The sequence below is a fragment of the Amblyomma mixtum genome, chromosome 6 (assembly GCF_055824585.1).
Source record: "Amblyomma mixtum isolate Tamu chromosome 6, ASM5582458v1, whole genome shotgun sequence".
In the NCBI taxonomy this organism is placed as follows: Eukaryota; Metazoa; Arthropoda; class Arachnida; order Ixodida; family Ixodidae; genus Amblyomma; species Amblyomma mixtum.
The window spans coordinates 104975927-104992919 of NC_143017.1; the positions used below are offsets into that span (position 1 = coordinate 104975927).

The 16993-nt window shown below is 45.8% G+C and overlaps 2 protein-coding genes across 2 annotated transcripts; both read right to left on the minus strand.

The window, feature by feature from the left end:
* Nucleotides 1-5539: 5539 nt before the first annotated feature.
* LOC149339891 (uncharacterized) lies at nt 5540-15052 on the minus strand. The gene is made up of 6 exons (XM_089550598.1): nt 14925-15052; nt 11242-11304; nt 10028-10087; nt 8829-8984; nt 7708-7815; nt 5540-5797 (listed from the first exon to the last, which is right to left on the minus strand). The coding sequence occupies exons 2-6, from the start codon at nt 11263-11265 to the stop codon at nt 5735-5737; spliced, it is 411 nt and encodes a 136-aa protein (XP_089406724.1). The 5' UTR covers nt 11266-11304; nt 14925-15052; the 3' UTR covers nt 5540-5734.
* Nucleotides 14904-15593, minus strand: LOC149339892 (uncharacterized). Its single transcript, XM_089550600.1, has one exon. It carries the CDS (start codon nt 15362-15364, stop codon nt 15050-15052), a length of 315 nt encoding a protein of 104 aa, XP_089406726.1. The 5' UTR covers nt 15365-15593; the 3' UTR covers nt 14904-15049.
* Between the last annotated feature and the right edge of the window lie 1400 nt (nt 15594-16993).

Here is a 16993-nt window from a genome sequence, read left to right on the forward strand (position 1 = left end):
TTCCTGCTTTCTTTCCGTCTCCCTGTCCTTTTATTCTCGCTAGCCGCAGCTCAGGTGCTTCAGGTTTCGATAGCAGATACCGCGGCTAGCAACATCTGTTCCTTCCATTCTTATTTTTGACTTTATTACCAATAGATAGCCACTAACAAACACATGTCCTCTAGGTTCTACAGACTGTTGCGCAAATCAGAGAAAATCGAAAAAAAATTCTCTCGGTTTAACCGCGCGTATGTTCGGGCTCAAATTTCGCACAGAGGTTGCATTTAGTGGTCAGTTTTGTTTTATATTACATTTAGGTGGGGTACTTGCCTGATTCGGGCAGAATTATTTGGAAATCCCCATCGTCTGTGGCGACGGAGAACCAAAATCAAAAGACTTCGCAGCAATGGTACGCGTAGCGCCATCTCGCAGCCATCGGAGAAACGAGCTCCCCTTCTAGCCACCATACCACCGCCCTCCCCGGTGGAGAGCTCGTTTCTCCGATGGCTGCGAGATGGCGCTACGCGTACCATTGCTGCGAAGTCTTTTGATTTTGGTTCTCCGTCGCCACAGACGATGGGGATTTCCAAATAATTCTGCCCGAATCAGGCAAGTACCCCACCTAAATGTAATATAAAACAAAACTGACCACTAAATGCAACCTCTGTGCGAAATTTGAGCCCGAACATACGCGCGGTTAAGCCGAGAGAATTTTTTTTCGATTTTCTCTGATTTGCGCAACATTCTGTACACTCTAAACATAAATGAGAAAAAAGGGATTAACTGCCCTCTAGAGCACACTCTTTTATAAAAGGGTGTGGGCTAGAAGACAGCCTACCCCCTTTTTACTCATTTCTGTTTACAGTGTAGCACTCGCGTTTCCAGTATGCTGTAAATATAAACAGCTGAAACGATTGATTGCTGTTGTTGATAAGAGGCGACTCAATCTGGCTACACTCTGTGGATGAAAAGAGATGTCATGTAGATCCAATGATTTCATCTCTGTTTTTGGACAGCAGTTAACGTCGTTGAGATCGGCAGCGATCCGCGAAACTTTGTAACAGTAGCCCATGCCTGGTCGGAGCACATGTACTGCCCAATCTAAACAGCCGAAGGGACGATAGCCTAATCGGGACAGCAAACAACGAAGGCATCGGGTCACCACACAACGCACCCACTTAAGACCAGTTCCTGAGCCCCATCACTCCTTTTTACTTACCCAGCAGCTGCTGCTTCCGCAAATAAAGAGAAAAGAAACAAACTCACGCTCAGAATTTCCACAGCTCTGTGCGTGTGCGAGAAACAAAACAATCAAAGCGTGTAATAATTAGTGGGGTTAACTGATGTTCGGGATGTGGAAATGAATTCCCACTTTACGTGCTTGTAAGTCAAACTGCGTTCTGTGCACCTCCTGGGAAGGCAGCCTCTGCTGATGCTCCTGCTCAAATTCCATGAGATCAATACGTCCGGTTGAATTCCGCCGTAGTACCATGAAATGTGACAACGCGCCGAATCCCTGTTACTTGCATTCCACTCTACTTCAATGACGTTAGGAAATCCTAATACTTTTGCGCCGCATAAGCTAGATCAGACAGAGAGGGCTTCAGGAACCGTGGCTAGTAACATCGCTGTGACCGCTGACGAAAGGTCTGCGGACCATTAAAAATGTAAGGCCAAGAGAAGCCGCTTCAGGCAGCCTATGCTTAGATTACTCAACAGCCGTCAACCCTCTTTCTACCTCCTCCCATTAAGCCGAAATCAACACATTACAAACGACTCAATTTTTGCGAGTAATTGTCGCGAATGATAGACCCGAGCTGTGAAACATTGGTCGTGTTAGCATTCCCGTTGACGCAGTTGCAGTTAAAATAATGAAGATCCTATGCTTCCTTCGGTGTGACTTAAATTTTCTGAGATACGCATTCAGAAATTCTCTTGTTAAAAAAATTCATAAAGGATGGTTATCTAATAAGCTTTATCGGTACGGACATACAATCCTCGCCAAACCGCATGTGCCATCTCTATCGTTCAGGTCATCTTGCAGCGTTTAGTGTCGGCGAAGTGTTTTGAATTTGCCGCTTTAAAAACAACTGCGAAAAATTATGGTCGGAAAAATTACGCTTGCGGTAATTTTTTAGAATGCTTTTTCAGCACACAAATTCCATCTGTGTAGGTGTGTCATTTGTCAGGGGACGGCGCGCATTATGCAGAAGTAACTATGCAACCTAAGAGGTATTAACACTAGCTGCTCACACTCTCACACATGTGCTTACATTGCATGATCCCTTTTGATGATTTGAGCAGTACACTGTCATAACACTCAAAGCCGAACATGTCAGTGTGCACGCGTCGCTCGTGCCCACACGCCAGCAGTGAAGTCCAGCTGTGCTGAACGCGCTTTTTTATTTTCTTTTTATCGGCTACTTGCTTATAGGCGCTCAAATTTTAACGCCTAGAAACGTTCATGGCCATCCCTCATCGCTACTTGCATCAGACTGGTACGCATACATGTTGCTGGGTACTCAAAGTAACACGTCTGAAAGCAAAAGCAAAGCACAGTTCTACTTACATGAAGTTGAAAAGTTCTTCAAAGATGTCGGCAGCTCCTCTAAGGGCCAAATAAAACACAATAAAACGCATACCTTTTTTTACACGCGAAATTGGCCGACAACAGACAATTTTTCGCTCTTCACAAAATATTCTTGGAAAAGAGCAGTGGAGATCACTGCTGAGCCAGTGTCGTATAAGCTCCAATTTTAAGTTAGTAAGTAAATAAATTTAACGCGAAATGGCAGAAAGATATCTGACTCACCCGTTGTTGAATGATCTCGTGACAAGGTCTGCTCCTCTAGCAGAAAAATTATAGCAAGGATTACATCAGTGCCCATTCTTTGTCTATAAAACACCGCGCCCCTAATGGCGTCCCAGTTTTACTACATGGTGTTTTCGGGGCAAGCACAGAGCATAGGCTGCTACCGAAGTGCGTGTCAGGATATATAAAATCTCGTTCTCGATGCGACAGTACCTTTTCGCGTGATGAGACCTTTACAAATGCATGCTTTGCATTTTCAGAGCAGAGTCGTCACGACTCAGTACAGAATAAACAGTAAAGAATAAGCTGTACAAAATAAACATCAAACAAAATAATTCCCTATCTTGCTCACTGAGAATCAGCTACGTCAGACACACTTACAGGAACATTATTCTACTTATTGTCACGACAACGTCCTTCACACAAGTGCCCAGTTCCGTATGTTTTCACAACCGTTAAATATGCGAAACCATGGAAGCCGAGAAAAACTTCCTTTTTTGGTGGCTTAGGTGTCTAACTTACTGAATTGCCAGCACACGCAAGTACGAAAGACATCTTTCCATTCCAGGCTGCTTGTCTAGCATACGAAAAATTTCCGCTTTTTCCCAGCCACCTGTGCTATTCAAACCGTTGTTCCTGATCTGGAGGCCTCTGTAACTATGACCTCAACCTTCCAAACAAGCGCACTGAGGAATGACATCTGGTCGCACATGTGTGTAGCTGAACTAAGTCCTTATTCGCCTGAAATTGATATGTCGTTGGGCTCGTTGGTTGGCATTCAAGGCAGTGCTGGCAAAAAGGCAGAAAGGCAGCGCTGGTGGACGACGGACAAAGACAAGAAGTGGACACAACTGCGCTGATAGTTGAAGATATGCCGCAGTAGGGCTTCGTGCTGCCATTCGGAACGCGGTATCTTGCAAATCCGGTTCCCATGGCCGCCCGAGGCCTCGAAGACTGCCGATCAAGCACACAACTTCAAGCTTCAAGCAACTTCATCTTGTGTCGGACGCATAATCCAAGAAACCTGGTCTTGCACGTCGCAGATGAAATTAAGGAAATAAAAGAGCATGGTTCGACACAGAATGAGAAGGAGCCCTTTGTATAAGAAATGAGCTTGAGCAAGATATGTTGCTGGGAAATTTGGACACCCCACCACATCCCCTTTCCCCTTTCCCTGGACGCCAAGAGTGATCCCACAACTAAAAGTAACACAACCCGCGTCCAGTATCCTCTCCCCAGAATACCCCGAAGTAACCACCACCAATTTGGTAGGCACATATCATTCTTGGAAAGGCAGTGCTGGCGAACGACGGACGAGGACAGAATTGCGTTCACTTCTTGTCCGCCAACGTTGCTTTTCTATGGCTGAAAGTGGCCTGTCTTTTTGCGGCCGGAACTTACCCATGGCAAAAGATTTGCCGCCGGACAAGCGAACGTTGGGTCCCAGGCGTTGTGTATGCTCCCTATTGGATTGAGCTCCGAATGGCCCAAGATGGGTGGTGAAATCCAGTATAAAGCACAGGACGAACTTCGATTAGATTGTCCTCTTCGTCTTCTCCGACGAACAGGAGCAAAAGGTCGACTCAAAGAGACATTGGGTATTTAACTTTTAGGATTATTCCGCAGTATATTGAGCTCTCGTTGACATATGTCTGGCTAGCGACATAACTGCAGCATTCCAGCGAAACGAAACACCCAAGGACAATATTTTTACCGAGAAGCTCGAGAAAAAAAGATGATGTGCGTTGCAGTGCGGCCTGTCCTCCTCGTGGGTATATGCAGTTTCCAAGGGGCACAAACATGCAAAGGATGCGAGACGGTGACTCGCGCGATTTCTGGCCATGGTTCTCAGAAAGTTATGTACTCGACGATGTAACGACATCATTATGTCTGATGCCGCGTCAGTTAGCACAGCCCCGGACAGATTTGCGTATTCTATTCTATGTACGTAAAACTAAAACTGTCTAATTACGCTTCGAATTCCGTCATTCACTCGTTGTACATATAAGTGCCCCAGAAACGAGGTTACTGATTTGAGATTCTGTCCAAAATGCGCGTCTACCGTCCACCAACCAGCATTCGCACAGCCGCTTACACACGCCAGACAGCGATTTCTTCCTCGTCTCTGTTTGTTCTTTTTACTCCGTCAAGCAACGAAAAACTGACTCGGACGAGGTCGCCAGACTCGCCACCACCGACAAACGAGCACGAGTTTATCGTGGAATTTTAGTGAAAACAAGCGTGATTCTATACTAAGGCTTTTCCAAAAGCAGTCCGTAATTTTGAATAAACAGGCGCCCCTTCGTGTCGTGAAAAATATTTGGAACCTGTCTCTTCCAGATCTATTTTTTTCAAATCTAATTATCCGCCTGTGTCACGTTTTGTGCGGCAATTTCTTCCAGGGACAGGTTTTTGGGTTGCGGGGTTTTAACATCCCAGAACGCCACATGGGCCATGAGGGTGTCTTAATGGAGGACTCAAGATTAATTTAGACCACGTGGGGTTATTTAACGCGCGCTGACATCACAAAGCACATGGTCGTTTTCTTATTTCGCCTCCATCGAAATACGGCCACCATGGCCGGGATCGAACCCGTGACCTTGGAGCCGAACGCCAAAACCACTGTGCCACCGCGGGGGATTGCAGGCAACAAGTTACTGTTAACAGTACAGCAGCAAACTTTATTTGCGCAAAACTTTATTTCTTGTTTCTATAGCCCGTGTTAGACGATAGTGACTAGTTGGGAGGACTTGCAATTATAATTTATTGTGTATTTAAACGCCTATGAACAATAACCTCTGCACCAGTAGCGCCTTTTGCCAACAGATGATTCTTAAAAGTAGTGATTCATAATCATAACTGAAGACTCCGGTGGTTGTGTTCACGTGCACAGCTCCTTTCTTTGTCGAAGCTATCAGTTCGCCTTGGAACAAGAAGCTTCTGTCAAAGCTTCTTTACAAAGATCGCAAGTAGGGTCATGGCCAGACCCAAGCACAGGGTAAGAACCTGCAAAAGGACAATCATAATAATTACAATTACTCAAGTGCAGTTTCGATCGCCACATCAGAGTACCTTTCAATTGCAGCTGAGTAAGTAAGAAATTAGAAAACTTTGACATAGCGGAGTCGTATCACCGTAGACGTATGCGGGATTGTGCCTGGTGCCCAATAACTCAGTATACCCACTCTTACATGTCTCCGCTATGCTAAGACTCTCTAATAGCGCCATCGTAGTCGCACATCCAACTGTGCAGCTTGATTTCAGTTGTCTTTGACTCTTCGTTAAGATTGCTGCCGATACGTTCAGCAATAAACTTCGACAAAACGCCAATTTGTTTCACTCACGATGAGTCATTACCCTATTCCCCATTACAAAAAGAAAGAGCATTGTTCTACTTATAGCGGCTTTACAAATAATCCCGTCGAGCCGCAGCTTTCAGGCGTAACGCTAAGCATTAAGCCTCTGGTCCCGAGCAGAGAGTAGAGCAAATTACGATCACAGTGTCAGCAGTAAGTGAGGCAGTAAGTAAAAGCACTTTTGCCATTGTAAGAGAAGGGCCGGTGGGCTCCTCTATGTCCCAAAACAGTTTGCGGTTTAAACAAAGAACCTGCACAGAAATTCGCCTTCTCTTTCGCAGTTCTCAAGGAACACTGAGCAGAAACACAAAGCTTTAGCCCGACATTTCGACTTAAGAGTCCTCCCGTTGTTAGACCAGCCAGAACAACGTAACGTAACATAAACACACACTAGCTGAAGTTTATGGAGTAGGATAAGCACGCTCGGCTTGAATCTCAGACGACCATGAGAGATGAGAACAGGCCGAGGGAACTTGAAAGGGAGTTCCAGCTAGTTCTGTACGGAGCTAACAATTTACTGTGTAAATCATACATCCTCGACAATAGCAGCGAAACACACCATTTAGCTGTTTGAGAAATTTAGCGCCGTTCCTGTTCGTATAGTACTCTACACGCCACATTATTGCATTTCCTTGCAATTAAGAAAGCCAAGACTAATTCAAGCACTGTAAAGCACAAGGGCTTGATTTTTGCTGTCAAATTCGCTACATTGCCTGTGAAACTGCGTTTCCTTTTACTATGTTTTCTTGTACATACCTTAAACGCTAAGTTTCAGAGGCACACATATCAATATCTCATTAAGCCTTTTAGCCTAATTTTTTCCGATAGTAACACCAACTTTCTGTGTGGGCCCAGCCCCCTTAGTCTCATCCCTGGGCCATCGTGTAGGTCACATAATAAGAATATACAAGGATAAAACGTCGCAGCAGCTTGAACGGCTTCATCAACTTCATTCATTAACCTTAAAAGGCCCTTGGGGTTTACATAACGTGGAAGAGGAGTTCAGAATGGACATAAATCAAAGTTAAATCTAATACAACACAAAGCGATTCTGAAAATGAATAGCTAACAAACTTTTACGCTATGGCAATGCGGGTACTTTGGTGAAATAATAAACATCAAAGGAGGCCAAGAACATATCAGTCGAGGAGGTGGCTCATCAACAATACCTTACACTTAAACGCATAACGCTCATTAGCAAGTTGCTCGAGCAACTGGTCCCATTGCTAATGCCACTGAAAGCCTAGAGCCACTGGCATGCTGGCGGCATCTGGTGACAGGAAGGCAGCTATCAAACTACACGCAAATACTGCGTTTCAATGCTGCTGAGTTTCCCTACACGGCATTTGTTTTGCATTTCAAAGCACACGTACACAGCCTCAGGTGTATGGCTTCCTGTCAGTGCACAGCAAGCCGCTTTGTGCTCATCGTGTGCACCACGAGGCGCTGCCAGTACATGCGGCGCCTCTCTTTTTCAAGACGTTATCTGGTCGCCCTGCTGAGATTACGTTGCTGGCGTGCATTCCCTCTCACACAGTGCCTTTTTGCAGCTTTACTCACAATCATGATGGTGGCCAGGAGAGTGGAAGACGTGTGCGTCGTATAAGGTGACGCCAAGAACGAGGAGGTAACGAGCATGGCGCCACCGCTGCCGAAGTAGGTCACCAGCTATGACGAGGAGAAGTTCCCCCAGTGGGGAAAGACACGCGGTTAATGTTTCCTCACAGTGCGTACAAATCTCGGCGCTGCACACCATACAGTCACAGGGAGGCGCAGAGACCGAGCAACCGCTAACGTAGAAAAAAAGAAAAGCACTTACGCTCCAACTTAAAACTATGGCGCGATGACGTTAATGAATCCCTCCAGCGCCCTGGTGATCACTTTGCATGTATCTTCGCTGACACGGACTCTGATTAACTACACCCTTAACCTAAGCGTAACCTACCCTTAATAGCACAATGCTATAGCAGTGGAGGAGATCCCTCCCGCCAAGTGCTCCTTCTCTTTTCGTCTACGTTCTGCCCACGTGCTAATTTAGGCGAAATTGGTCATTCTCTCCAATCACAGCTCACGGGAAGTTCTCACACCCCTACTGGCCCAGTGGTGCAGTGGTGCAGTGGTTATGCGATACCCCACTGCCCCGTCAGGTAGATAATTCAAGCACAGCCATCGGTCGGGCTTGCGAGACCAAGGTTGCTCTTGCCAAGCTCCCGTAAGGCCCATGCGCAGCGCGTTGGTAGGCAGGTGGCAATTCCACTGAATTTATCCTAATTTAGCTGCCACGTGCCTCGAGAAGAAAGGTTGTGATGACGTCGGAAGACCACGTGACCTCTTTCAATCGATCTTTAACTGTCACTTGCCACAGTGGGCAGGTTGCCACAAAGCGCATCTATGGAGACTTCAGACGCCACCTGCCCACTATGGCATGCAGGCCACCTAGGCAGGCATTATTTCTGGCGTTTGCGCACAACTTGGGTGCAGTATTGCATCGCTAATACATGCGTCATTCTCGCAGTGGGCTTTTTTTATACTCAAATAAAGCGATGCAGAGCTGCATTTACAGGCAGCTATCTTCACCAAATAGAGAAAAGGACGCACTTCTTTGCATGTGCAGGTAAATCGATTGATCTGGAATTGGCCTAACAGAACAAAGAGAGAAATAGACGGGCAGCGAGACTTACGAAGTTCCTCGTCAGTTCCATGTCACCTATGATACCGTGCATGAAAAGGAACATCCCATTCAAGGCGTACGTGAAAGCGATGCAGTGCATCCAAAAGAACGCGCCTGACTGGTAGCTTCCCGTGTTGAGCAGCAGCAGTATCAGGAACGACAATCCCTGCGCGGAGATGCAGTGCTCTCAGAGGAACTGTATAATCAGTTCACCACACGTCCTCGATGAGTTTGAATGAACGGCCAAAGTTCAATCGTTTCGAAGCATTTTGCGATATTGGATTCAGTGGCATGATTTTAAATGTGGGTTGAGGAGCATTCTAGGCAATTTGGTTTGGTTTGGTTTATGGGGTTTAACGTCCCGAAGCGACTGAGGCTATGAGAGACGCCGTAGTGAAGGGCTCCGGAAATTTCGACCACCTGGGGTTCTTTAACGTGCACTGACATCGCACAGTACACGGGCCTCTAGAATTTCTCCTCCAAAGAAATTCCAGCCGCCGCGGCCGGGATCGAACCCGCGTCTTTCGGGTCAGCAGCCGAGCACCATAGCCACTGAGCCACCGCGGCGGCTCTAGGCAATTTACGAAGTAAATTTACGAAGTAAATTGCCTCCAGGTACTGAGCAGTTTATGCACTAAAAACATTCAGCTTGAGAGCATCGCACTCAAGACACTGTATGACCTTTTCAAAATGCAGGTCTTGTCACCATCTCTTTGTTTGTTTGTTTGTTTGTTTGTTTGTTTGTTTGTTTGTTTGTTTGTTTGTTTGTTTGTTTGTTTGTTTGTTTGTTTGTTTGTTTGTTTGTTTGTTTGTTTGTTTGTTTGTTTGTTTGTTTGTTTGTTTGTTTGTTTGTTTGTTTGTTTGTTTGTTTGTTTGTTTGTTTGTTTGTTTGTTTGTTTGTTTGTTTGGGGGGAGGAGTTGATAAGGGCTAGACACTTACGAGCTAATATATTTATGAATGGTGAAGAACTTCGAAAACCGTAAATTATTTCAGGAAACTCCAACTCGCCGAACATCACCACTACACAGCGTGACTTCCAGGTAAACGAACTGCCCCTCCGAGAGGCCAGATTAATTCTAAATATTTGCTCTAGACCACGCTGTATAATCTGCGATGAAACATTTTTTTTTTTTTTAAGTTTAATGTCCTGCAAACTTAAGCAGTAAAATAAGGCACATAAAATAGCGAAGAACGAGAAGCAAGCTTACAGCCGTCGACGCAAGCGCCTTCCCGCGCTTCGTAGCAAGGTAGGCCATGATCGATGACCCCTAGTTGGTGACAGTAAAGTTTAAGAGCATTAAGCACTGGTGTACGAGAAAAAGAAACTGCTAAAATAGTTATCTTTGTTCATATTAACAATAATCGATTGTAAATGCACGCAACAGAAGTAAGCAGTGATACAACAAATGAATCAACAACAAGCGCTGACTCGTGCCTGATGATCAGTCGTCATCACTAGCGAGTCTGCGCTTGTTGTGTATCCTTTTCTTCATTGTTTGTATGTGCGCAGTACCCTTTGTTGAGAAAAGAGTACATGCATGCTGCAACATTTATTTTAGACGTCTTCCTGCGCAATTTAGCTGGCTGTTAGAGGAGTATATATGCACTTGGTACTGAGAAACCAGCATCTATTTTGGTTTTTATCTTGTTATTGATAATACTTTTATGCGTCGTAGCTCCGCAGTGGGCTACGAGACACGACGTAGCTGGGAGCTCCGGATTAATTTAAACCACCAAGCGTTGTCGAGGCGCATTTATGCAAATGGGACGTAGCGATATTTTTCTCCATGGACATGCTGCCGTACATTAACCCGCGAACTAATAATAAACAGCTGCGCACAAAGGCTACCGAGCCACTATGAATTATATGTTTAAGACGGTTATGAAACAGTGCGCCGGTAATAACTTTCCTGCTTGTTTTGTCAGAACTATAAATGCATGCTGTGAGGTCATCTCAAAAGGCTGAGTTCAAAATAGAGTTCAACATAAATTGTAATACGGCTGAGAATTTGGCACTACTGCTGAGTGTCAAAACAACCAATGACCACAAGCACATTTCCAGAAAGCTTTGGCTAAGCTATGTCTTGAGTGCAATAAGGCATGTGAAGAGCTCCGGCAGTGCGTACACGAGCAACAAAGCAGCTGCTACTTTGGTCCCCACTTCGACAAGGTTGGTACGAGAAATTCCAGTACACACGACAGGGAATACGCTTTCGATAATAAACGGACAAGTGAAGGATCCGCCTTTGCAATAACAATTGGTTCCGAGTGCTCGATACAGGTGTTGTGAGAAAACTGCATGAGAACCTGTTTTCCTTGGATGGAATCACAGCAAGAAGCATATAATTTTGAATAACACCATATGAAATTACAAGAACCTGTAAGAATCGTGTAGGATAGAGAAACTACACATTTTACTTACCGAAGATACGCTGACGTCCGACATCACTGGGCATCAAAGGCTCTCAGTCTCACTGTGTGAACCCTGAACGGTCACAAAGAAGGTTAGCAAGCATTCAATGCCTCAGTGCCCCATCCGTCACTCGCAACAGTTCGAACCAGGGAGGTTGGATTAGAGCACGCCTGTTCGCCGCTATTTTTTTTTCTTTTTTTCGTTGAAGAGGTGGGAGGTGTGCTTCGGTACAAGGCCACCCTTTCGAAGTCATTGAATTTTCCGTTCAGACGTGATGCGTGCACATAACATTGCAGCTTTTTCTGAGAGCGTGCTGCAGATAACAGAGAGTCTCATCACAACTGGGGTAAATTTTACATCTTATCTAAAGACGTAGTGAGCAATACTCTTCCAGACAGGGAGCATGGTACCATGGTTACGTGTACAGACATTTTGTCACCCATAATGTTATTTAATTCTGATCATCTAGCGTCACACGCACCTTGACGAAAGGAATGTGATCCCATGCTCAGCCAAAACAGGAATGAACGCGCGTCAGTCGACAGTGAATCACATGTGGTCACAGGGCTCACAGCACAAGCCAATAACACGCAGTAGAAGTTCACAGTTTACTGCACGCGCAGTACAGCAAACCACACGTTTTCAGCCTTTAAAGTACAAAAATGAACGGAAACAGGTCTGATACAGATTGTGTGCATCCTAATTAACAACCCTCAAAGTGCATGTGCAGAATTCTGCAAAGTACATGCACAGTAACAAAATTTCATTCTCCCGGTGCACGGTGCGCGAGATGGGACATAAACATTACAAGAAAATTACACTTCAAATCAACGGTCCATACCGGCAGGTACTCACTCCGCCCCTGGATCTGTCGTCGAGCTTCTTTTAAGCGCCGAGAGAAGAGCTACTATGGCTTCCTTTCTTGTCTTCTTCTGTGTCTTCATCGGCGCTTTTAAAAGCTAGCCTTGTCGTTAAGCAGCCGTACGCTTACAAAAAATAGTGCCCGCAGGTAATGGCCTCAAAGCACGTAACGCAGACGCCAGAGGCAGCTCATACGTCGATCTGAAGTTTACCACGCAGTATTTTTTTTTCGCAAAAGAAAAGAAATATAAACTGCGCAGCCCACTAAGAAGAAAAAAATTCACGGGGGCACTTTGTTTACCTAAAGTGCGATGAGGCGAAAGCCTTTAGCGCGATGTTGCTGCTTATGTCACTAATGTGGGGTTAAGGTGTTAGTTAAGTAAACAATTTTTTGTGAATCTTAAATGCTGGAGACACTGGAGGGCATTTGGGAGGCATCCGTCTGATTCGATGCCTTTCTACAAACACTCTCCGGCGTCCTAGACAAGAACTGCATATGCGTTGGCAGAAGGTAGCGTAGCCATTAGTACGCTCGGCTGCGGAATGGAAGGATGGTGATTCGAATCCCATCGTGCACAAGATTTTTTTTCTGGTCTGACTAGAAAAGCATGACACCTCTGCTGACAACCTTCTGTCGACAACGATGAGGCATTAAAGGCTTTCGCCTTAAAAATTAGGTGCTTGGTTAGGCCAAATGCGCTGAACTCGACATGATAGATCACTTCTTGTCGACCTGCCACCGCTTCTCCTCTTTACGGAGGCTCCTGCTAGAGCACCCTTTACGACAGCTCGGTCTAGGTCTGTCTGCTAGCGTTGTTCTGTCCCTTGGTGCTTCCACCCTTGGACGCAGTAACAGGAATGCGCCCTCCGCCATTCAAAGTTTCCTTTTAGGCAAGGCTGCTATCCTAAAATCTTTTTGAATTCCGTCCTTCTGGCTACTCTTGTTCAAAATTCATCTGTAACCACAGCTTTCTGAATAACGCACGTTTAGCCCCGTTCCTGTTCTCAGCCACCAATCTCGGTGTTTGGTTTTTTTTAATTTAAATCATCGAATCTGCACTCTCTTTTATGTTTCTATTTGATTTTACTTTCTAACGTTTTGAGCACCTGTCAGTCGCCGCCTGTGTCTTGGCCGATCCCCCGCAGTGGGTACGTGCCATTATCTTCTTGAGGACAACAACAACAAATGCTAATTAGGTGCGCTAGTACTTCGGTTTTCACTTCGGTTACGGGTCTGTGCATAAAGTGAGCAGCCCTCATTGTACACCGATGGCGACATCATAACAGCCTACTGCAATACTATTGGTCAATCATTATAGTGTCTTTATTTTTACATCTCCTCCTTATTTTTCATTCTTCGTGGCAGAATGCAGACAGATTCACAAAGCGTTTTTTTTTTACCCTTAGTGGTTGCCAGAAGTTTTTCGCGATACGCAGGACGCAGTGACATTGGATGTATTTCGATCGCCACTATGCTCAGTTCCCAGTGGTGGTAGGTGCGAACAAGTCACATTAAACTTCATTCATGAGCTATCTTACAAAGGTTTTTCGACATGCTCTAATCAAGCATGCGCATTTCAAAGACAATGTGGCAAATAACTGAGCAGTGCCTACAAGTCATCCTTAGATACTGCGAGGCTTGAGCTACATCTCGTCAACATATTCCGCAAACAAACCTCAGCTAAAGAACCCTTAGCTTGACCTTTCTGCCTTTCAAAATAATATCTCTGATGCGAGCTGTACACAATCCCTAATGTAATACAATAGTGTGTCACAGCCATCATATGTAAAGTAGAACAAGGGCACTTCGTCGCATGTATTCTCGTAGACGTAAATCATTTCATTCCACCCTATCAAAAATAAAAATGGCAAAACAACCCGTGCGCTTTAGCCGAATGCGAAAGCTTGAGCAAGATTAGATCCCCTGAATAACGTAAAACAGCTGCGACGCTAACCTGTTTATGCCTGAAGTACCCCCGACTCCACTGTGCCGAAAAAACACAAGACACGTTCGTGAATGCAAGCGCGCCCAGCACACGAGCTCGAGCTAGTTTTCTTTCAACAGTAACAGAGACAGACATTGTTGCCTTGGCCATCAAGATAAGAAAAAAAAGAGCCTGCATTCTTTGCTTTAAACATTTTCCACATTATTTTAAAAAAACGCGCAAACTACTTGTATATATTGCGCCATAAGAGAAAGTATATAAAAGCTGTATCTTACCGGTATTCACTTATGGGGAAGAAACGTGGAGGCTAACTAAAAGGGTTCAGCAACGCAACGAGCTATGCAAAGAAATATGATAGGTGCAACGTTAAGAGGCCGAAAGCGAGCAGAGGGGATGAGGGAACAAACACGGGTTAATTACATCATGGCCGAAATCAAGAGGAAGAAGTGGGTTTGGGTAGAGCTTGTAATGCTAAGACAAGATAACCGCCGGTCCTTAAGAGTAACGAACCGAATTCCAAGAGAAGGCAAGCGCAGCAGCAAAGGGCTGTAAAAAATTAGGTGGGCGGATCAGATTAAAAAGTTTCCGGGGATAGGGCGGCCCACCTGGCACAGGAAAAGGTTAGTTGAAGAGACATGGGAGAGGCATTTGCCCTGCAGCGGGTGCAGTCAGGCTGATGATGATTACGCCACCCGATACGCTAGCAATGCGAAAGTAACTTCCCATCCTTACATAACCATATGTCATTTCCCAATGAAATGCCAGCCCGCTTCAACTTACACGCGTAAGCTGGCAGATGTTTTTTGCACAACAGCGAAGCAGCGCGAATGCGCTGCAAGTAAGCAGAAAGTGACAAGGGCACAGTTAACCACACTACGCACGTACGTGCAATTTTTTTGCGTTGTCCGCGCTTGCGTCCATTCGGTACAGGCTAGATGCGGGACATCAAGGGTAAGTACGGCGTTCGAAGTTCCGCACTGCCGTCGACAGTTCGTCCTCGCGGCGCGTCGCTACTTCTTGAGCAGCCCGTGGGAGGTAAGCAGCGCCTGCAGCTTGTTGTTCCGCTTCATGTCCTCGACGTCGGAGGCACCGCCGAGGCACTGCTTCTTGACGAAGACCCGCGGCACCGTGCTGGCGCCGGTCATGCTGCCCAGCACCTTCTGGATGTCGTCGCCGTCCGAGCGGTTGTCCAGCTCCACGGCCAGGTAGGACACGTCCAGCTCATCGAAGATCTTCTTGGCCTTCTTGCAGAAGGGGCAGTAGCTCTTGGAGAAGATCACCACGTTGTTTTTCGCGATGGCGTCGTCGACGAAGGCTTTCGCCATGGCTGCTTGCGCTGCGAGTTGCTGCTGCTGCTGCGATAAGCTGCTTCCTCCCAGCTTGCGCAGCCCGTCCTTCCGTTTCTTTTTCCTCGACGCAAATAAAGCGCGCGCTTGAGGCTCGCCCTCTTGCTGCGCGAGGAGCTACTAAAGTGCACTGCTTCTTTTTCATTATTTTCTATTGAAATAAGAAATAACTTCCTTTGATCAAGTGATAATAAAATTAATAAATATCTCAGTCAAAGCACAGGAGTCATAATTATTCTTCTGTCGGAGTACTGTGAATGCCGTCTGTGCGATGACAGCCGTGGTTGTTTCTGCTTCCCAACGCAAGATGCCGCAGCCATATTACAGCTGTTAAGCGCCCTTCCTGGGCGTTGCGTTGGTGCAGTAGCAGTAGTAGCAGTAATAGCGTTGTGCTTGAACGCTTCCTTCTTCCATGAGCATATATGTCGGCAGATGTTTCCCACAACAATGTCGAATATGGCAGGGCGCCAAGGCCTGAGCATTAGAATGCCTATGAAGGACACTCCACCTATTTCTTTTTTTTTTAACTAGTGTTTCATGAGCAGCAGTCGGTCGTCTGTGTCTTCTACCACTTTAAAATTTGCTTTTGAAGTTTTAGCGTCGCCAGCATCGTGGCCTCATGGAGGAAGGATAAAATTTTCCATGGAATTTTCCTTCCTCCAAGCCATGGAGGAACACTGGATCAATGGATGGGTGGAACATAGGAGCGCCCTCTTTGAAGCGGGAAGGTGGCAATTGCCATCATGCCCGTTTTTTTTCCTCATATCCCTTTAACAGTACAATAAATTGGTTGATAAATTTGCCATTTTCTTTAAACACGTTTTTAATCCTACACTTCTAGCCTTATGTGACCTCTCTGCTTTTTTGAGTCACCAATTTTCCAATCGTTTTTTGCTAGCTTCCACTGCAGAATCACTCACATAACCTTTGTTATTGCTAAACCCTAGGGTCCAGGTCCTCAGGGCACGGGGTTTCTAAATATTGCCAGGACAGAAAGCTGACGCCACCGTCTATGCGAGCTTCTTAAAGAGCACTTCATCCACCGCGGGAATGCCGGTAACATCATAGAGTTAATTATAGTATTCTAGTTCACTATAGAGTTAATATAACCAACTCGATAAGGCTTCGTGTTTGGCTTGGCTGGAGTTGGGCCGAAAACGCGCATTGTAAATGTAATGAAAACGGCGCGACGAACGAAACAAAAGTAGAACACACAGGACAGGACCAGCGCCCTGCACCTGTCCGAGCAAGGGAAGGGTGGTAGTCCTTCCCTGTGTGTTTTACATTTGTCCCCGTTCGTCGCACCGTTTTCATTACATCTTCAATCATGAACCAGCAAGCTCAAGCAAGAGTTTTATTGGAGTGGAATTGTATCTCGAAATTGGTAGTTGCGCCGAGATATTCTCCTCTGTGCGCAGATTAGAGTGCGGCAAAGCCTGGTGACACGGACGTGTCACCAGCGAGGTACGGCTGCATCGCTACTGCCACGCACTGACGTGGTGGTGAAGACATAGAAACTCTATGGGTGAAGAAACTTTATTTCCGCCAGAAGAATACCCGCACTGACGTCATCATAAAGAACATGAAAAAAAAAACCTGCGTTTCAAT

What these genes read in the sequence shown, in the direction of transcription:
- LOC149339891 (XM_089550598.1), bottom strand. Translation starts at nt 11,265, where the DNA reads ATGTCGGACGTCAGCGTATCTTCG. An exon ending in CGGACGTCAGCGTATCTTCG is followed by an intron (nt 10,088 to 11,241) that starts GTAAGTAAAATG and finishes GTCACCAACTAG; the next exon opens with GGGTCATCGATCATGGCCTA. An exon ending in AGGCGCTTGCGTCGACGGCT is followed by an intron (nt 8,985 to 10,027) that starts GTAAGCTTGCTT and finishes ATCTCCGCGCAG; the next exon opens with GGATTGTCGTTCCTGATACT.
- LOC149339892 (XM_089550600.1), bottom strand. Translation starts at nt 15,364, where the DNA reads ATGGCGAAAGCCTTCGTCGACGACGCCATCGCGAAAAACAACGTGGTG.